Source organism: Cololabis saira, chromosome 3, assembly GCF_033807715.1.
Source record: "Cololabis saira isolate AMF1-May2022 chromosome 3, fColSai1.1, whole genome shotgun sequence".
Lineage (NCBI taxonomy): Eukaryota > Metazoa > Chordata > Actinopteri > Beloniformes > Belonidae > Cololabis > Cololabis saira.
The window spans coordinates 16,312,184-16,334,717 of record NC_084589.1 but is presented as its reverse complement, the minus strand read 5'-3'; the positions used below and the strand labels follow the sequence as shown (position 1 = coordinate 16,334,717).

Below are 22,534 nucleotides of genomic sequence, written 5' to 3'. Positions count from 1 at the left end.
ATATTTCAAGACTCAGAAATGTATACATGTTTAAGCAGTAATGGCCTAAATTTCGACCTGCTTTACTGCAGTGCACTCTTACTGGTTAGCTTTTGTCTTGTACTGAAAATAATTGTATCGATCACAAACTGTATATGCACGAGTATGTAAGTGTTTTAGTTATCCAAAATGTCATCACCCAATGTCTCCAACATTTCACACTGAGAAAGCACGAATGCAGGTCTGATGTTTATGTGTGGATGGTTTCGTCTGTCCTTTACTTACCAGTCGTTTAATGATCTTAAGCGTTGTGCGTTGTACTTGGGGTGTGTTGGCGTCCATGTGAGCTTGTAGTATGTGAGAGAAGCTTTGTAAGCAGGTTGGTGACAAGCAGTCATGACCCTCTCCACCATAAATCTGGACCAGTAAAGATAGACACTGAGAAGATTCCTCCCAGAGTTCTTGGTTTTCAGTCGACAGCTGCATAGAGAAATAAACAGTAAATGTATACAATAGTTAAATAAACAAAAGCACCATCAACGTATTTGTTAGTAAGTCACATTTGAGCTATAAGCTAAAACAAGGTAAACAGAGTGACACAAGTTTCTAAAATAAAGTATTACCACACTATAGACTGCGTACAGAGCACTGGACAGCCTCTTCTGTGACCCAGAAGTTGTTTTGAAGCCCAGTTTGGCAGGAGCTGGCCACACTTTTAATCCAATAATGAGAATGTGGCCACCTAACCTCAGTAACCACAAGTTAGCTATTTTAGTTTTGCTTAGCTTATACTAACAAATAATACAAAACTATCTGTAGTTACGGGGTGTCGTTTGGTATAAGCTGTGAGGGGAACTATGGAGCAGCGGTTCAGGAAACAATGCCAAAAGAGACTGAACTACCTGCATCCAATCACCTATGTAACTGTCTCCTTATTCATGCAGTAGCAGCTGGGACCAGAGAAACTGCGGCGAAAGTGTGTGAATGGATGACTGCCGTGTAAATCAGTGTAGTGTAAATCTTTTTGGGGCTGTAGGAGTACAGCTGGAAAGTGCTATACAAGTGTAAGCCATTCACCATTTACCATTCCCTGTTACGTAAAAAAAAACCCATAAAATAAACCAACCTTAATGCACTTGTTATCTGTTTTGCTGCTAGAGAAGGACCCTGAGTAGTTGCAATCTGCAACACTAATATTACATGACAATCACGGTCAACAACTCTGTCCATCCATCCTGGTGTCAGATACCAAAAAGCCAAATGAAACAAGGACTTCTGGCAGCAGCTCCAGCAGCTCCAGCAGCTCCAGCAGCTCCAGGCACAGTATTAGCTGCAGCTCCGGCTCCGGCATCAGCCGGTACTCTGGTCGAGTCACCTTAACCTATCACCCATCCAGACCAACCCAGACCATCAGTTAGTACATTTAACAGCACTGTGCATATGTTCTGTCAGGTCTTAGTTCACAGCACAAGTTCACTTCAAGTTGTCTAAGTGATGACAGTTGGTCGTTTTATACCATGGACTGCAATGTAGCTGTCGTTCAAAAAATAATAACTTTTTTGAAACCAGGCCACTTTATTAGGTATACTTAATATCATTAATCTTAGCATAAACACCTTCAGTGAGCTACTTCATATTATATGCTTAATATCTGCTATGTAGAAACATTACTGTTATAATATTTAATTTGTGTGACTTTCCTAACTTAAAATGAGTACAATATTAGGAACAAATCCATAAATCAATGTTATCACAGTTATTCTCATCTCTGTCAAAAAATATAGGGAACAATTCATGCTTCAAGAAAAGGTCCATATCTCTCTAAAACCCTGTAAAACAAGCAGGTATTGCAGTTTTGGTGACGTTAGATGGTTATCGACTCTATCGCTCTTACTAATCTCTCATGGGGCAAAGGGGCTGTGCAGAGGTCGAGAGCATGTCGGCTGCTCCATCAACCCTGTAATGCGTCCATTGTATCCCAGGAGACCACCTCTTTTCTTTCTCCTCTCTTCACTTTTTACAAACATTGACTTCCCAAGACACCTGACACCACTCTATTTCCTGGATTCACTCATCTGTTTCCCCCACATTTCACTATTCTGGCAATGACTGCAGGTTCTGTAGCTGCAAAACAACCCTAAATCATCAGCACTCCAATACTGTGCTTTCAAGTGTGTATAAGGTGTTCTGCTAAAATGCTGTTTAAGGTTTTCATAAACATGGCACTGGGCATTAAAGCAAAACAACTCCACTGGTGTCTCATCTGTCCACAAATACATTGTTCCAGAGGTCTTGGGGCTTGTTCAGATGCAGTTTTAAAACCTCAGTTGTTCTTATTAGGCAGAAGAAGCTTAATCCAGAAAATCTACCTCAGCAAACCACAGTTATTCAGCCTTCTTCTAATTGTGCTGTCACAGAAGTATGTCGTATTCACACAGAGCTGCACAATACAAGCAACATCCTTAAAACATGTAGGCAACACGAGGAAAAGCATTCTCCTGTATCCCCAAAGATAAGAAGACCTGGTGGAAAAACATTGCAGATGCAGCATGTTTCACATCACTAAAAATATGCTTTCCATTTACAGTTAAAAAGCCTTGGCTCATCCTCACGGCAAATACAATCAACCCCAGACACAACACTTCTTATTATCGTACTAAAATACTTATTTATATGCTCATTATTGTCAAAAATGAGATTACAGTTAACTTTCTACTGTCTTTCATCCAACATGTTATAGGGAATCAAACTTATTTCTTTTGTCTTTTTTTCTTTTTTGGTGAATAGAAGAAAACAAACTTAATACTAATAATTCAGTCTTGCTCTACAGTGAATTAGTCATTCTCAAACAAACACAGACAACCATACTTTCATAATTTGCATGAAAGTATAACCTATCCATTCAGAAATATACAAACACACACACACACACACACACACACACACACACACACACACACACACACACACACACACAAAGGGTCTGTCAGTGTTGGTCTCACCATTTGAATAAGGTATATGCTGAGCTGGCTCAGGGGTCGGTTGGCTGCGAGCAGTTTTTCTGCTGCCTCCGTCTCTGCTGCCGGACAAGATAGCCTCTGGCTCTACACACACACACACACGCACAAACACACACACACACACGCACAAACACACACACAGAGACACATGCACACACACTGAATCATTTATAGAGATTTGACAGTCAATAACGATGGATCCAGAGACCTGTCAAGATTTATTCTGACACACTGACACAAACACAGGCAGACACTGTGATAAACTAAGATTTGAAATGGTTTTTCTACATGTAATGTGTTATTGTCACCCTTCTTTAACCAGATTTTAAGGACAACACAGTTTGAACTTTTTTTTGAGACAGTTATTCTTGCACCCAGTTTTCTCTCCCTTCATTATTAGCCCATCTGTGTCACACTTTGGCTTATTACATTTCAGTTCATGCTTACAGAGGAACTTCAGGCCAATTAGTAATGGAATAATGTGATTAATACTGGCACACATTTCTCTCCTAGTCATTCCTTTACTGCTGTGCCCTATGTCTTTTTTTTCTTTTCTATAATAATCTCTGACTCACTCTCTCTTGACCAGCCAAGTAATAGTTTGAGGAGAGTGGTCGAGTCACGTCCTCTTTCCTTATCAGACCTTATTACCCAAATGAATTTGGTGTGTGGAAGTTTTCTTTTTAATGAGCTTTGCATTTCTGGCAGAATCGATTTCCGCTGCACATTCTCCTCGGCCCCTTTTCCATCTCTGTCCTTCCATCTTTCCTTTTCCCTCTTCTGTCCTCTTCTCTTTCACCAGTCTTTTACACTCTTTTCACTGTAGTCCCCCCACCCTCCTGTCCAGGCATTAATATGTATGTGTGGAGCTGGGGTGCACAGTATAGGGAGATGGGGGCTGGTTTGTGTGAGTGTGCATACGTGAGAGTTTGTGTGTCTGTCTATATAGTGAGGCAAGCTGAGGACAAAGCCAGTGGTGATAATGAGGCCGCAGGGACAGAGCCAGACAGCCCCTCGGTGTATGCCTCTGTCCGCGTGTTTGTGTGTGTGTGTTTCAGGGACTCAGGACCCCATCCTCTTTCTCCTGAGTCCACAACTTCAATATTATATAGTTACTTAAACCTGCCAGCGTCCATTGGTTACATCAATAAACTCACATATTCAAACACACGAACACATGCCTTCAGGGACACAATACAAGGACAACCTTTTGTCTTTGTGATTCTGTTGGTGACTTTGGGCTCACTTGCGATGAAGTGGGTAAACAATGGTGGAGCAATGTGAAAAATAAACTAGCGTACAAGGTAAACAACTGAAACACTGTTAACAAAAATGAACAAAGGAACTATAAAAAGGGCAATGGATGGCTTCTGTGAAAGGACCACCGTCACCTTTATACTTCTATTTTTAGGAGTATACATTGTTAAAGTTATGTTTGTCGTAGTGTTTGTACCTGCAGTGCAGCTCGGATAACGACTGATGTTTGCTTTAGGACGTTGTGGAGAAGTTCCAAAAGGGCCTGTATCATATGACTGACCTTCCTCCCAGCATCCAGGTAGACTCGTGCAGTCTGAGTGAAAGTACTCACCACCACTTCAATGAGACCTGCACAACAGGAGAAGATTTGACTTGCATGCTTTGTCAGATCTGATGAACTTTCACCCTATAACTATAACAGTCTTTAAAACTGCCAAGGCAATATGATGGCAGACTCCCTGTTTCAAAAAACTTGAACTAGCATCAGGACAAAAACTAAATTGTTGCCAAATCTGGTCATGACCAGAACCACATGATCATCAACAGGGGCAGCTCAATGGGTAAACAGAACAAAAATTAATCAAGTCAAACCAGGTGCAGGTACAACAACCAATATGTCTTATCCTCTTTCCTATATGTCTGACACTGATTACTCCTTTTTTAAAGAGTTTAATAGCAAATATATTACATGTATATCCATAATTGTCCATTTAAAGTAATTTTAAAGATCAAACTGAAAGTCATAACGTTTAGTAAAAGATAGCAAAATAGGAGCGAAAAGAAAATCTACAGCCTGTCCAATTGTAAAGAGTTTCCATCTACCACAGTGTAAGCCTTAAAATAAAATGAAAGAATTGAATCGGCTCCCACATAGAAATAAATATGACAGAAACACACACACACACACACACACACACACACACACACACACACACACACACACACACACACACACACACACACACACACACACACACACACACACACACACACACACACACACACACACACACACACACACAAACACACACACACACACACACACACACACACACACACCAGTCTACCCATCCATCTATTGGATACATATTGCTGCCATCTCTCAAGTGCCATGTAATATTATCATCATAAAAGATGCTAAAAGGTACCAGAACAATCAGGAAAGTCATTTATTTTTTGTGAAGCACCTTGTGACATTCCGTTGCCTGTGAAAGGTGCTATATAAATAAACTTTACTTACTTACTTATTAAATTAAAATGACATTTCATTGCCACAAATTTACCAAGAAGCAAAAATCAGCTGAATATGGCATTTAACTCAACAGAACACCCACTGTCCTGGTTTAACTTCTCATATGAAATAGTGCCATTACCAGAGTACTTGAGCGCATATTGGCTACATAAGGGGTAGCTACAAAAATCAATAATCAAATACATTTTTATCTGAAACCCACGCAGTTTTTCTTTTCATATCTCTTTTCCTCTCCCCTCACTCACATCAATCAATCAATGTTTATTTATAAAGCCCTTTACAACACACAGGGTGACCAAAGTGCTTTCCATTAAAATTCACATTAAAACAAAACAATTTAAAAAACGACATAATGAAACCATTAAAATTAAATGAAGAATATTTCACATCAATACTGTGTATTAAAAGCCAGTCTAAATAACCAGGTTTTCAATCTGGATTTAAAAACCCCAAAGTCAGCGATGGTGCACATTTCTGGGGGCAGCTTATTCCACAGTCTGGGTCCAGTTCTGAACATGCACTTGTTCACATAAATAAAGAGGGGCAAGCCCATTGAGGGCTTTAAAAACAAAGATTAACATTTTAAAATCAATTCTAAAAGATCTCCATCTCCATTTGTCAAATCAACAACATGAGAGTGGGAAAATGTACTAAGCACTGAATAAAAAGTGCTTGCACGATGTACCGTCTCATGTTTGGTTGAGTACTAGATTACAGATGATATATCTGTATTTTGAGGTACGTGTAGTTATCTGTCATTGGTATGCTGAGGTATTGCAGATCTATGGATTTGTGAAAGTCAGCCAGGACAGATTCGGTCAGTTCTGCGCTGATGTCACACATGCATTGCAATAACTGTTCAGTGGGCCAATACTCAAGCAATCCATAAGTCCAACAAAGTCCATTAACATTTTTGTCCACAATAATGTTTCAGTTACATAACTAATTTTAAAAATCTGTCTACACTGGGGCTAAAGGTTTCAGCTTACGTCCCACACCAACAGATCTTTATGTGGAATGCAGGTATATGTTTATTTTTGTGAGTGTAAGTGCATTACTACAGACACTAGAAAGGTCTGTAGTAGTTAGTAGGCGTAGGTTTTTCTGCTGACAGGAGATGTGCTGTTACTCTGTCAATCTGCCTCATAATTATTCAGACCGGCTACGTCACCTTAACGTGTGCAAACATAGCAAGCCCTGCACAAGAGAGTTACACTATTTTAAACTGTTGGAAAAGGTCATGATACCATCAAAAGAATAAACTGTTTATACAAACAAATAAATAAATACACAAAATATTTTCATAAGATTTCAGCCACCTATTCACTAGACTTGTAGTCAAGACCGCCTAAACCGAGACCAAGACATTACCAAGACCAGAAAGTATCAAGACCAAGACAGACAGAGTCAAGACCAAGAATAGTTCAGCTTAAGACCAAGAAAGACAAAAAAAACAACTAGTTATTTTGTCATCTTGCGTGAGTTGTAGAACATAAGCGCCACCCTGGGTTCAGCTGCTTGGTAAACATATGGGATTGTATTCAACTGCAGCACAAAACACGGAGACAGTGGATGTCTTATGTGTGAACTCACTATAAATATTTTCATCATGTAGCATATTTGAGATCAAATATGTGTGGCAATTGCTCTACTGCTATTTCTAAACTATTTGAGCATTGACTCGAGTGCTTTTAAGGATTGACACGACTATTACAGTAACTAGTCCCAAAGTCATCTAACAAAATTAAAGGCCACCAACACCACCCTCCAGCTCAGAAAAGTCTAATGAATAGTAAATGTTATTGATTAAATTTTATTGAATTTTAAATGTTAATGATACACACAATTATCGACTTGAAATTGCATTATTTACCATTATAGTAGCCAAATTACACTGCATAAACTCTGAAATGGCATCGACCTACCATAATGCTCAATCAATCACAACAATATGCAAATATCATTCAAAGGCCAATGATGCCATATATTTATTCAAACAAGGCCAGTCTAAACACAATACTGTAATTAAATACAGAAACACATGCAGATGCACCAAAACATGCATTAAATCAAATGCAAAATACAAATAGTGTATAAAACTGTAAATTAACAAGAGGAAGAACTGGTGATCACAAGATTCGGTCACCTTGGTGTGTGCAATGGCATTATCCGAGTCCGAGACATGGCGAGACAGAAAGACCCGAGGCCGAGACACGACCAAGACCAAAGACTGTCGAGGCCGTGACGAGACCAAGAACACAAAAAAGTGATCTCGAGACCGGTTTTGAGACCAAGACTAGTCTTGAGAACTACAAGTCTACCATCCACCATGGCTGCATAATTAATACAATCCACAATTGCTTTTAGATTTGCACCAACAATTCTTAACTTCAGATTAAACTTCAGTACTACTTAAAAATAGATAAACAAAACAAGACAAAAAAAATGAAGGAGTACAGTTTCAGATGGATGCAATGCTTTTACTACCATGGCTACCCTAATCTGGCTGCACATAGCATAAAAAGTTTTCCTCACAGCGGACATGCTTCCTGACTGAAGCCTCCAATTTTTGTTATTTATTTAATCTTCATATTTCTTTTCTTTCAAAGGTTCATCTGATTGTTTTAATATCCATATTCTAAACTGCTGTCTTCATTAAAGTGTACAAAGCATGGACAAAGATAGAAACATGTTTAATCAAAACTAAAAACTAACTAAAAAAAAGAAGGAAAGTGTAGATAGGTACCTTCAAACACCTAATACACTTATTTGCGATGCTCATGATTACTCTGTCACACACAAACACATGGCAATGTCTATGTTGGTACTGCAGAGACCTTAGGAAGGATTACTAAACTGGCATATATGTAGAAGTAGAGGAAGAAAATGCACATTCATTCTTTCAGTCCGAACTAGTGAATTTAAAAATGTTTCTTATGTAAAAATGTCACTTTTCCATTTTAAGGCCGGGTGAATAATATGTGTGTGAAAATATCACTGTGCTATTTTGGCATTTATCTTAATTTATCTGGGTTAAAAATAGACATTTTGCAAGGCTTTGCAGAGTTATCTATTTATAAACCACAGTAACAGTAGTTCTGTTGGGAATCAACAGAATGGACAGCGGCTCAGTGCACGACTTCATACAAGGAAGGAAATTAAATCCTTTTCTAAACTATTTAAAAGTGACTGACACCAAATATTTCCTCAAATGTATTTTATTTACATGCCTTCAAAAATAGGTTCTCTCCAAAACTTAGGCAGTATTCTTAATGATGCTGTAGCCTATTCATTTGTGTGCTTAATGTATTTGCTGAATGTGTATACAAAACATTTTCGATGTTTGTACTAACACAAGCTTTTAATTGATTGTGCCTGAGTCAGATGTAGCCTTTACATATCTAAATATATAACTCCATTTGTATGTCCCATACTGTATTCAATACTGAAGCATTCATACTGAAGCATAGACTATAACTTGGTGGCTGATTCGTTGTAGTCTGTATCTAAGACAGATGGCCAATACCACTAAATTGTGCACATAACTGTAATTATCATCAATGTTAATGTATTATGACTGATTATTAATACTAATGATCTTTGTCAAACCAATGCTTATTATTGTAAATGTTTATTGATCAGTCATGCAGGCATGCAGATTTGAAATAACCTGCAAACATATTTTTTTAGTGTCAAATGAGTTGTATTGATTTCTAGTATGACAAACTGTTATTTCAAGGACCCCTCAGGGGCACTAATATGAAAGACACCTCTTGGCATAAATTATGCTATAGGGCATCATTATTGATTGGACACATGTGGACACAGTGTGGAAAAACCATTATAGAACATGTTGAGACTCCATTTGGGAAATACCCAGAAACTTATTTCAAATCGCATGTTTGATACAGATGGCCCAAAAACCAGCTAATACCTGCAGTTTCATTCAGAAATCAAGAGAAACAACAAGAACTGGTGATGGGTCAAACCCAAAGAGGAACCTTAATGACCTTCACAAAGAGAACTCCAGGACTTCTTTAAGTAATCAAAGGACAGCCTCACTTTAATTATCGTAACCCTTTTCAGCTCTGGACTAAAATCTCACAGGTAGCTCAGGGTGTGACCATTTCTGAATTGATTGAGTGAGATATTTGGATGCTTCTTCTGTTGATGAGTCTATGTCCTTATAATTCTTAATGGAGGCAGCATGTCCCGATACAATCAGATCACAGCCATAAAAACTCTGTAGATGTTAGTCAATAGATCTGCTACACACTTTCTAATTAAAACTTAGAAATCCATGATCTAAAAATTCACAAGAACTTTGTTTAGGAATAACATTTTAATATGGTATCAAGTTATCCCTCCCTTGTTGTTTTCTTTCTGTGTCACTCATTTCAACCTCCAATTTTTCTGCTCTGTAATCTCATCGCCTTGTGTATCTTCAACCCAAATGCACCTCATTTTCTCTTTGTGCATCCTATTTTTCCTTCTGTCACCTTTTCACTACCCTTTTTAGCTTCCCTTTAGCCTTTTGGCTTCTTCATTATACGACCCTTCTTATCCTTTTTTCCCCTTTTCTTACTGTTGTCCCCTTCTTCCTCCCTATCTCTCCCGTCATTCCCCAGGGGGTATTATCTCAGTCAGAGGCAAATCTGCCCAATTATAAACCTCCTCTCCTCTCTCTGTTATACACACAGGGTTCCACTGTATCCATTGCATTGTACATGCACAAGTATGCAAACATGCACACACACACGCACGCACGCACGCACACACAGACACAGACACACACACACACACACACACACACACACACACACACACACACACACACACACACACACACACACACACACACACACACACACACACACACACACACACACACACACACGCGCATATCTACTGACACATGCACACAAACCCAGTTACTTATTTTTCTCTTCTTCACTTTCTTTTTCATTGCCTAAAAACACACACACGCACACACACACACACACACACACAAACACACACACACACACACACACACACACACACACACACACGCGCTCGCGCAACTCACACTCCACCCTTCCCCTCCTCTCCCTGTCACACCTTAAAAAGACAATTATACACGCTTCCTCCCTTTCCTCTTTTTTCCCATCACCACAGTGATCAGGGGTGAACCTCTAAAACAATGCAGAGAGGAGAAGAAAAGCCAAAAATAGAGGATTGGGTCACGTGTAAAATTGGAAACAGAAGAGGAAAGAGAGAAGATGATGAGGCAAAATGTGAGGAGAATAACAAAATAAAAGGAAATGGAGAGGTAGAGGGAAGAGGATTTTAGTGCTAATTGCCACTCCAGTATTAGTGCTGGGTTGACAGTTTCTTGAGAAGAGAGCTGATTGGATGATAATGATGCTGACTAGTGAACTGCTGTCTGCTGACCCAATGGAAACAGAAGGAGAGCTGTGGTTGATAGTAAATATGAAATATGATAGGAAAAAATTGAGAAAATGACAATGAGTGAAAGGGGCCGATGAATGAACATAATCCTTTTGGAATTTTAGAAATAAGCATTATTGGCTGTTTTTTTGTTAGCTCTGAGAATTACAAGGGCACTGTTAGACTTCAGGCCATTGAAGAGATGTACACGCCTTACACATTTATACATCACACAAACAGGCATCAGTGTTCACAAACGTACTCTTCCCTAAAGTGGCTAATAAATTCTTACTTTTAAATCTATATGATCAACTTTTCTACAAAATAGTCACTTGCGTACATCACAAATATACATGTATCCCAGTTCAGAAGTGGAACAATCATCAGCCACCTCCTCTAACTAGATGACATCAAGCTGTATGCCAGCACGGAATGAGGCATTGACTCAATGATATATCTCAAGTGGAGAGCAGTGATACTGGAATATCCTTTGCACTAGATGAATGTACTCAAATTATATCAAAGAGAAGCAAAATGATCATAATTGAAGGAGTCAAACTATCAGAAGGCCACAGAGCAGCAATGTGATGGAAGTTATGATAAATGTACGTATGGACATGGAAGTGAAGGCACCAGAGGTTTGACACTGTAACCCCCGAGCTAAGAGAGTGACTCCAGCAGCCACTACCCCAGTTATGACCAGATTTGAACAGCACAGGAGACCAAAGTCCAGGGAACAGCTGACATCTAGAATGATCTCCAAGGCTTCTAGTGGAAGACCAAGCTTAAAGAGTATGTGTGAGATTGTGCTACCAAGAAACATAACAATAACTAATCTAAACGTAGAAGGCACCTAATACCAAAACACACTACAACAGTACAATAAGGTCAATGACAGGTATCCTTCTAGACTCAGTTACCTTCTTTGTTAGTACCAGTGTACAATACTGCACAAAATAAAGAGGATAGAAACAAGGAATATCATTTCATCATATTTTTGTCTTTTCAATCCATGATGCATACAGAACGTAGACATACTGTACCTTCCTGATGTGGTGGTTGTTGATCAAAGACAGTGTTTCCACTAATATTACACAGCAGCACCACTGCATTCTGGACCAATCCACTGGTGACACTGCTGGCCTTAAAAAGCAAGAGACAGGTTTATGATTTCCCGTTTTCTTTCCTCCTGTGTAGCAGCGTTCAACATCCAAAACCTAACATCAACTAAATTTGAAGACTTGGGATATATAAGGTAAATTGAGCTGAGATACCACATTTACATTGTTAGTTGCGGATAAACAACAATAATTTAATTGTTTATGAAATCACAAACTTTGATGACAGTCTACTTGACTTGACATACTGTCATGAGTTCAGTTAATACTAGTGCAGGATGGCCCACACAACAAAGAAATCTGCCAAGCAGCAGAGCACATGTCTGGTAACCTCGTCATGAACTCTTTTATCATGATTTTGTCAATGGAAATCACCAGATTTTCCAGTTCTGTGGATGTCAGATTTTTGGGATGTACTGTATGTCTATGGGATGTCCTTTTGTCACTACTAAATACTACTAAAGCTTCCATCCAAAATTAGGAGCTATTTTATGTGGGCTCAAAAGTAAATGCTGTCAGCTAAAAATCATGTTCTTTTTGCTGTCGTTTGAGGTGATGTTCATAGTTTGCATCGGTTTTCTGTGGCAGGTTCAAGTCCCCAGGCTGGAAACAGAGGTGAACCACTGTGTGCTCCTGAGCAAGGCCCTTGACCCCCAGCTGCCCCCCCTGTGCCCCGTGAAAAATGAGAGCCCAATTTGCCAAAGTCCCGGAAAGGATTAATTAAGTATCTGATTAAATAAGTCAAGATACTGATTGATTTTAAGAAGAAATACTGGTTAATGTAGTCTTGATGCTTTACTTGTGGCTCTTCCCCTCTCCCTTTTTCACCTCTGCTTTCCTCCCCTTACTTCCGCAACTCCTTCTTTCTCCACCTAACCAACTTTCAGTCATTCCTCCTTCTGTAATTCATTTCTCCCATCTCCTCTTGCCCCCATTTCACGATTTGATCCTCTCTGAGATATGCCAGCTCTGCCTCCAGGGTCTGTGCACATCACAGTGATCTGTGTACGGGCTGATAAGTCTGGCTGGTACTCATCATGTGCAGTTGCCTGAGGCTGAAGACAATGACATTGGTTCATGCTTTGGACAAACTGCTTCTCTATAATAACGAATGACAAAGCTAATCTATTTTGATCTGTATGACGACCAAAGAGCTATAAAAAGACTTTAGGATGTATGAAAAACGCTTAAAAATGACAACAAACAATGAGTAATGGTAAGCTTAACTTGTGCCCTGCACTTCAACTCAGTATTTCTGTTTTATCAGTGTATTTATCATACGTATAGTATCAGTCATGTAGGATTTACAAAAATATCCAACTACAAGGAATCCACTCTGAACAGTCTTTTCCTTCTCCGATATAACTACCAAACAGTTATCAGTGCTGTGTTAGTCAGCTTTCTGAGGTCATTTAATGTCTGAAGGTGAACTGCTTTATCATCTAGGCAAATACAATTAAATTAGCTTCTTAATGACAAGAGTGATCACCAGTGACAGGTGTACTCAGTTTAGATCAGAGGATAACAAGCAGCATAAATCAATCCAAAGGTGAGCAACCTAGACAGCAATAATGGAGCCTGACATGAGTGGTTTAGACAGGAGTAAACAATCAGGACACGAGTTAATCAGGCTCTCGAATAGCAGTGTTTAAAATTCCAACATCAGCTTGTCAGGGTCGCGCAGGCATCGATGCAGAACACTGATTATTAAGTATGTGAATCAGTTTGTGTGCAAAGCAGAAATTGTTTCCTGCAGCACAAGTATTTTGGTATGCCGGAGACAGAGCATGCCATGTTGCTGGGTGTATTAGATTCTGTATTAGCAAAAAAAGGGTCAGGTGAAGTAAACTGTTAACTGGGAATGTTGTTATGCCTCACTGATAACAGACTGTGTTTATATGTTGGTCTAGTGTTCAGTCCTAATAGAACAGTCCATTTTCCCACTCTATTAACCGGTACTCCGCTCTACTGCTGACCTGTCACTCAATTACACTCGCCCTTTAATAGGTCAACACCACACTTAGTAATTTCCATAAATATGTATATGAGGGTTAGATGGAGCGGCTGAGGGAAGGGAGAGCAGGATGGAGTCAGACTACAACCGAGCTGTCATAAAACAAAGACAAACTGCCATAAAATAACACAAATCACAACTGTATTTTATCAGTTGACTGTATGAGTATTTAATATTTGAATGAGTGTTATTTATTCACTGAGTCACGTTTCTCACCATAATGAGACGTAAGACCACTGGAAGGACTGTGCTATGGTTGATCAACCTGAGAGGAAAATAGAAATTACACATTAAACAGCTGAACATAAAATAAGGTAAAAATTAAGTCAATTAATCTGGTATTGCACTATTGTTCACGCATGCAATTTGCACACACGGGCACACATATGCAGACATGTAGGCAGACTGGGCTGTTTTATCTTCATTATGGGCAGACTTCTACCATGACTCCTGCCTGATGCCAGTGAAAATTGAGAGAGAGATAAGAGGAGAGGGAAAGAGAACAGATGAAATGAGAGAAGGTGAAAGAGGAAAGGGAAGGGTGAGTTAAGAGGGCAAACGGGAGTAATGTGGATAAATGCTATGTGGATAAATCCATGTTGGAAAAACTAAGAGTTTAGAAAAGAGAAGGAGTAAGAGAAATTGATGTCTGTATTGGCACTGACATTATGTCTGCTTACTGATTAAGGTTGAGCAATTTACAACCAATTACTGTGTGGACGGAGTTTCTTAATAGCATGAACACATGCTGCCTATGTGTTTGGGTCTGTGTGTATTAGAAAACATGAAAGCACCCCGAATGTAATGAGAACAAAGGCCACTGAAATCACACAGGTGCTAATATATTGAAGGTAACCAACCCTGCCCGCCAGTTTAAAAATATATTTTAATTCTAACTAAGATTTATGGCCTGTCTGGAAGAAATCAAACGACCTTAGGAAATTTTTATTCAGCCAAGCAAATTCTATCGTGCTGCCCTGCATCAAAAGGTAGACATGTTGAAACTAAACAGGAAAAAGGTGCACCTAATCAACAAATACAAAACTGTATTGTGTCTTATGTTGACCTCACATCTTAAAATTCCTCCTTTAATGTATTCTTTTGCAAAAGAATTGTGTACTTAATATTTCATTTTCTCTCTGTACTAATCACTTCAGCTGCAGTCCCTTTGACCTCCTTTTTTTCCAAAACAAATGACTACAAATGAACTAATTGCAATATGAAACCATTATGGGTGTCATAAAGTAGAAAGTTTTACTACAAACACTAATGTTTAAGTACCAGCTGGTGATAATGAAAAACTGTAGCCGAGATATCACTGAGCAGTAAACTGAGAAGGAGATATACTTTAAATCCATGCCTGGTTTAACTGAGCTGTCAGACATCATAGAAAATCCTATCTAAAAAAAAAGAAAAAACACTCTTCGGTCTTCTCTGGTATTATATTTTAACATTTTACAGACATGACAACTTACTATTTGGGTTCACATAACTCACCGAACACTTCTACTGCTAAAACAAGCTATGCTGGCATTATTGTGTGTAGCTGTCACTATGATGTGTTCACTGGCCAAAAGACTTGCTCACTGGTCATAACTGGTTTGGGAATGTATTTTCCATACCACTTGAGCAAATTCCCACCTGTGCAAAACAAATTGTCATCTGGGTCAAGCAGTTGTTGTTTCTGTCATTTTTGATACTAGAATCCGTCCTCGTTAGTATAGTATAAGTATAACAGTGTAATAATCGGTACAATTATGCAAATGGTGCAGCTATCCCTACTGTATGAAACAATTCTTATAGGAAAGGCAAGTTTATTTGTATAGCACAATTCAACACAAGGTAATTCAAAGTGTTTTACATCAACATTAAAAGCAGCAAGACTCAATTAAACAGTAAATAACAAAGAAAATGAAATAAAATGATAATAAAGGGTAAAGAGGTAAAATAATAAAAAGCACAAGTTGTTAAAAAGTAAGGGCAGTAGAGTACAGCAGGTAAGTATTTAATTTACGCTTCAGTAAACAGTAATGTTCTTAGCCCTGATTTAAAGGAGCTGACAGTTGGAGCAGACCTCAGGTCTACAGGAAGTTTGTTCCACCGGTGAGGAGCAGAATAACTTAACTGCCTCACCTTGCTTGGTTCTGGTTCTTGGGACACACAACAAACCAGATCCAGATGAACCTCAGGGGTCTGGGAGCTTCATAGGAACTAACAGATCCAGCATGTATTTTGGTCCAAGCAGTAAGATTTTAAACTCTATCCTTTGACTCACTGGAAGCCAGTGTAGTGATTTCATGACCGGTGTAATGTGGTCCAGTTTCCTGGTGTTTGTAAGGACTCTGGTGGATCGTTCTGGATCAGCTGCAGCTGCCTGATAGATTTCTTGTTAAGGCCTGTAAAGATGCCATTGCAATAATCCAACCTACTGAAAATGAATGCGTGAATATGTTTTTCCATGTCTTTTCATTATAACTGCATCCTGTTAATTTGTCAGATTCCATTTCCAACCTCCAGAGGTGCAGGTTACCTTCAGATACAGTATGTTGGGGACAGTGATCATATATTTATAACAACCTTTCCTTATTTGATTGAGTACTTTACATTGATCCGTTTACCCATTAAGCCTTGTAAAAGCATGATAAATATGTGTTTCGTGTGTGATTCTATACACGTTCATTTATAGATGTGATGGATGGCCTCCCATTGTGAAGGTGACAGCCTGCAAGATGAGAGGACAGGGCAGAGCAACACAACTTGATATACAGGATGACCTTAAAAGTGTCAGTCATGCATCAATGGTCAGAATTCACAGTGACAAGCAAGGAAAGAAACTAAGCAACGCTCACTACATCTCTCTTTCATCAAAACATCACAGGTGCATTAAAAATGTGTTTTATTATCAAAGGAGACACATAACATTATAATTACATAAGTAAATATTTGTCATGCTTTCACTTACACAAGAAGGGACAGTACAGTCTTCTGGCATGTGAAAACCACTCTGGGGTCAATAGTCTTATAAATGTTTGTAGCAATATAACTAGATAAATAAAGACAAAGAACATCCTACTTGGTTTAGAGGCTTGTGTGACAAGGTGAGGGCACACTGACACATTTACTGTATAGACATACATACAAGGACATTAAAGAGTCGTTGAAAAGAACATGTAACCACAGAGCGAGAGGTTCTTTGGCCAAAGGTCATCATAAATGTAGTTGTTTGAAGGTGTGTCTGGACTGTGATAATGCAGAGAAAGACAGCAGGCTGCCTTCCCAACATTAATGTCCCCAATTTACCATCTAATTACACTCGGTTGGCTTCATAGACACACTTATCTAACCAAGACCCAGGCAATTTAATTTCTGATTGTAAGACTGCAGTGATGGAGGGAAAGTTGTGGAGAGAGGGCACAAAAAAGGAAGCAATGTGGACTAATGTTAATAAATTAGGGATGGTGAAAGAAAAAGAACGAGGCAGATGGAAAAAAAAAAGTAAAATATTTTTAATAATGTCAGAGCAAAAAAAAGTAAGCGAGAAAAACAGATGTAGAGAGAATAGCGCTGACACCAATTTAAAAAGTTCACGTCACTCTACTTGTGTCAAGAAAGAGGGGGATGAAGTGAGGTGGCGGAAGAGAGGGATAAGGACGAGAGGGGGTAAAAGTACAGATAAGAGAAGTAGGGCTTATTTAGCGATGTGGATGAACTTTAAGAGCAGGAAATGGAGGGATGGATGGAGATGGATAGGCAGTAGAGTATAACCGAGATTTATTAAGTTAATTATTCATACAATAAGATAAAAATTGTGGACAGACGTGAGAGAGAGAAAATAAAAGGTTAATTATAGCTGTTATAAACTAATAAATCCAGCATTTAAAGATCAAAGATTCAATATACGACTATGAATGAGCAGAAATACTCGCTCATGTACATTGTCCTGTAGAATGCATTTTTAGTTGTGGCTAAAGGCTTGCTTTGTTTAAGCCTTAAAATAATGTCAGCATCACAACTACATTTTACTACAGTGGGCCTCCAACTCCATCACTTGCTGGATGAAACACATCTTGCTCTTAAATTTGCATATTATTGGGGACAGTACATGAAAACATAACCTTCAAATAGTCTACAAATGATTTCCATTGCTGGATGGCTTACTGCATTTAGCAGTTTTGTGAGATACTAGACAACTTCCCTCTATCACAGTTTCACAACTTTTGATTAGATCTGAGAAGACTGACTGTTTAGCAGACAAGTTTTGATGTAAAGTTCCACAGGATGGTTTTCTTCTGACCAGACATGTACAGTAAAACTACAGTTGGATTAAATATTTAACAAGTTTAGTGTTGTAGAACCATGCTTATCTTGTGTCAGATTAAACAGATGTAGTTAGTTCAAATCTGACCCAGAGGTTTCGTTGTAATTGTAAACTAAATAAGAACAGTAGGTTCCATCTTTGGGAACACTAACCCCAAGGTTAGTGCATTATCAGGTTGAAGTTTCCAAAGGGCTTAATAACATGAGCATATACACCCACACACACAGGCACGCCATCCTGGAATCAGCAGATTTTCTGTGCAACTGCAACACATCATTACCCCTTGTTATTCTGGTGTCAGTTGAATGCCCTCTAATGAGTTGTTTTTAAAATTCCTGATTATTGACCTAATGCCATATTATGCAGTAAAAATGTGTCTTAGGGTTGTGTATTTAAAGTGCATGCATTACACTTGTAAGCAAAGTCCTTCAGGAGGAGGAAGAGATAGTTAAGCACGTGTCAAGTCTGTACGCATCTCAGCTTATGTAGCACCACATACCTGTCACTAAACTGATTACCAAGGCAGGAAACACCGGCTTTAAGAAGGTTTGGAGAAGTCTTGCTGAACGTAGATCCCCAACAGTGGGGTAGCTGGGTTGTTGTCGTTGCTATTAACTCTGGATCTAAATCAGCTACAACAATCATTCATTTTTGTATATCTGTGTACTGTAGAAAGTAAATAAATAAGTGCTTATAATGTGGTCGGCTATGTTTGTGCGTTACTGCAGCTGTGTGCTGAGAGAGCACATTTATTCATGTGCTTATTTGTGTGCATGGCTGTGAATGATTCACAAAGCTGAACTGGGAATCATTGGCCTTGGAATTAAAACATTACACACTATGCTTAAACCGTGCCTCTGTGTATTTGAGTCTGCACATGCTCGGACTGAAAAATACATGTCAATAACACCAAATATATAATACAGATTAAAAATTAATCGCTATTAAGTTAATGTATAGTCCAGATAAAATTTCTGTTACCTTAGAATAATGAACATTAAGGAGTTTTCTGCACTCTTTTCTGTTTTCTTCAGTGCACTCCTAGTATAAGCTCATATCTTATGATGTACCATGATACCTCAACAGCTTTTGTTGTTTCTTGATGGGTGATTAATTGTGTGTGACTGTTTGCGCTATACCTGCAGATCTGAGTGCTGTGTTCAGTCAACGACACCAGCAGTTTGAGTGCGTAGAGTGGGATGGGCTCAGCTGCGCAAAGAAGAGAATCGTACCTAAAAATAAACATGTCTGATTACAATATTTAGATTTCCTAGTGTCAATAATTGATGCACTGATAAATGCGATAGTGGCTGAGTATAAACTAGAACAAATCTGGAGAGAGCTGGAGTAGAGGAGATAACTGGAGCTATAGTGGGAGAGGGAAGAGGAAGGGAAGAGGAGGAGATACAGGGAAACTGTAAAGACAAGGAAGTGGGATTTCAAAGGGCATGAAAAAGTATAATTGCACACACAGGATGTGAAGAAAAGGTAACAAAACAATCCCGTCACAATTGTGTCTAAAAAATATTCAATTTAATAGAAATACTTCAAATTAAAGAAGCCAATACTATGTGACTTCATGGACATTTATCATACTTTGTCCTTAGTGAAGTTCAACAGGAAGTTGTTTTTTTACATACAACAGTGCTCATGCTGCTTAGGGTTGAACATTGTGCTTGTATTAATCTTGTATAAAAAGTTATTTGCAAAAGAGAAAGTGGGTATGAATCATTCCAAGAATAACATTTTCACATAGCAAAGCCTTTGGTAATGACCATACACAAACCCACAAGATTTGCTGTAATCAATACTTAATATGATTCAAAAAGTGAGACTGCAGTGTTGACCGGGTGTAACTGAATTGCAGTCAAATGCATCTGCCAAAATTAAAAAAAACATTCACCAGAATAGATAAGCTGCATTTTTTTATGTCTGAGATATGCTATTACCAACACGGTGAACTGGCAGAGAACGGTGAACCGTTGCTGATGGCTAATACTGTAAATGTTTTAGATCGGTATTTTGCTGGATTTTCCCTGATGTTTACCCAGATGAAAAACTTTACGTGGCCTGTGACAAGGCTGGAGCCACGGTTAAGACATGTAAGCCATTTGTTATCTCTAAACACGGGAGAAAATAAAATCATGACGGTATGCATATGCCACTCACATGCAACCAGTGTGAACACGGCCTTGGGACACACTAACCTTGAAAGCAGAGATTTAGTGAAGAGAAATAAGGTTTGACTACATGATCCTCCATCTTCTCCTCCTTCTGTTGCCTGATCTGTCTCTCCTATCTCTTTCTTTTCCCGTGTCCCTTCCTCATTGTCTTCAGTATGATCATCCTCTTGGACCAACAAGACCAGACTGAGTTCAGCCAGAAGCTTCAAAGCAAAAACAGACCACTCCACTGCATCACAGACAGAGAGAGAGAGAGCGCATCAGTATGAGCAAGTGTCCAGAGTACAGCCTGTGGGCCAATGTATTAGGAATCTTTTGGATTTATATTTATATTTTCATCAGGCAGCTTTAAATAATGGGGAAATGAAAATGAGTCATGTGCTTTGACAGGATTCGCATACAGACATTACTATTCTAAATGTTGCACTTTATTCACATATAATTGCACTTAGAAGAAATTAATGCATTCAATTGACAATCAAAAATGTTAAGCCAAACATAGCAGAGCTTGTATAATTTAATATTACAGTAAGCACTATCACATTGTACAGTTACAGTACCGTATGTACTGCATATACTGTGGATACTTGATCACTTATAAGCAGATCAAAACAAGAGTTCAACATTACAAGCTTTTTTTGTATTTGTTTTTTTGACCAACACAGTGTGACAAGGGAACAAAATGTTAATGCCCAACAAAGGAGCCCTTTTCCTTAACATCCACCTCTCCTGTGTTGACAGTGGGTATCTTTTAAAAGATAAAAAACCAAACACACTATACTGTAATGACTAACAGAAAGTCCAAAATCCAGACACTCCAGTGGATTATTGTAATGATGCTTTAGACAAGATATTGAATTTCTTTATCCTTAAAAATTCAAGGTTAGCTGCTCTAGCTCACTGTCATGCTTCTTGTTAGCAATTTATTTTCACTACACACCCTGCCTCATTATCCATGTCTGTCCATCTGTCTCTCTCCTACTCCTCCTTTCACTATCTATCTGTGCGTAAATGTATGTAATGAAAATATCCATATATCACTTTTCTAGTAGTTTTGCCTTTGTTTAACAAACAAAAAGTTATTTATATTTTTTGCTTTTGGAACAGTCCTCTGACTTTAAACTTGATGTTCGACTTTCTCGAAGTAATTTTTCCCTCTCTCCCACCACTCACTTTGTCTCATTCTCTTTCCATGTTTTAAAAATAATCAACCACTCATACCATTTGTGCTGAAAGCCAGCGTGGTCAGAGGAAGCAGGACATCATCCACAACCTTCAAGAGACAATGACAAACAAAAATAAAGAAAATGATGAATGCCAAAATACCACACATGGTCCTGTTGTGATAGAAACACTGAATGAATCTGATCAATATTAACAGAACGTTGCAGAATCAGTTACAATCTGGGGGTACACGGGTTCAGCAGTGAACAATGTCATGATGTAAACAACTCAAGTCAGAGCAGTAGCACTGGAGATCTAGGGAGTAGAAAATGTACCAAGAAAATTACTGCCAGTGTGCTGTGGCTTGTCATCAACTGAGTATATAATAACATAAATATCAGTTCAACTGTGCAATTTTTTTCCTTCCTTGTCTCCTTGTTTTCCCCTGTGGGGGAAGAAAGCACATAAGTATATAGTAGATAAGTAAATATACAGACACAAGTCCTATTTTAAGCTGGGCTGGTTCATAGACAGTAAATGTGGAAAAAAAGGTGGTTGGGTTTTTTTGTTAAAAAACTGTTGTTAAAAGAAAAAAAGGCATATTTTTATCTTAAATTGAAAATTTAAGCTGCACTATATTAATTCTGTAGGGATCAAACAAACAGACCACTGTCACAGAGGATCAAATTACTATGGAAATGCACTGTTGAACATTTTTTTTACTGAAAAACACACACACACACACACACACACACACACACACATATACACACACACACACACACACACACACACACAC

General features: G+C 38.6%; 1 protein-coding gene across 1 annotated transcript in view; it reads right to left on the bottom strand.

Moving 5' to 3' along the window:
• ulk4 (unc-51 like kinase 4) overlaps window positions 1-22,534 on the bottom strand; it is a 125,341-nt gene that overhangs the window by 16,106 nt on the left and 86,701 nt on the right. The window contains exons 27-34 of the mRNA XM_061717916.1: window positions 21,793-21,844; window positions 20,596-20,800; window positions 19,528-19,620; window positions 14,287-14,335; window positions 11,982-12,081; window positions 4,453-4,604; window positions 2,982-3,083; window positions 265-459 (exon numbers count right to left, since the gene is read on the bottom strand). Coding sequence (XP_061573900.1) covers window positions 265-459; window positions 2,982-3,083; window positions 4,453-4,604; window positions 11,982-12,081; window positions 14,287-14,335; window positions 19,528-19,620; window positions 20,596-20,800; window positions 21,793-21,844 — 948 coding nt within the window. The remainder of the gene's footprint in view (window positions 1-264; window positions 460-2,981; window positions 3,084-4,452; window positions 4,605-11,981; window positions 12,082-14,286; window positions 14,336-19,527; window positions 19,621-20,595; window positions 20,801-21,792; window positions 21,845-22,534) is intronic.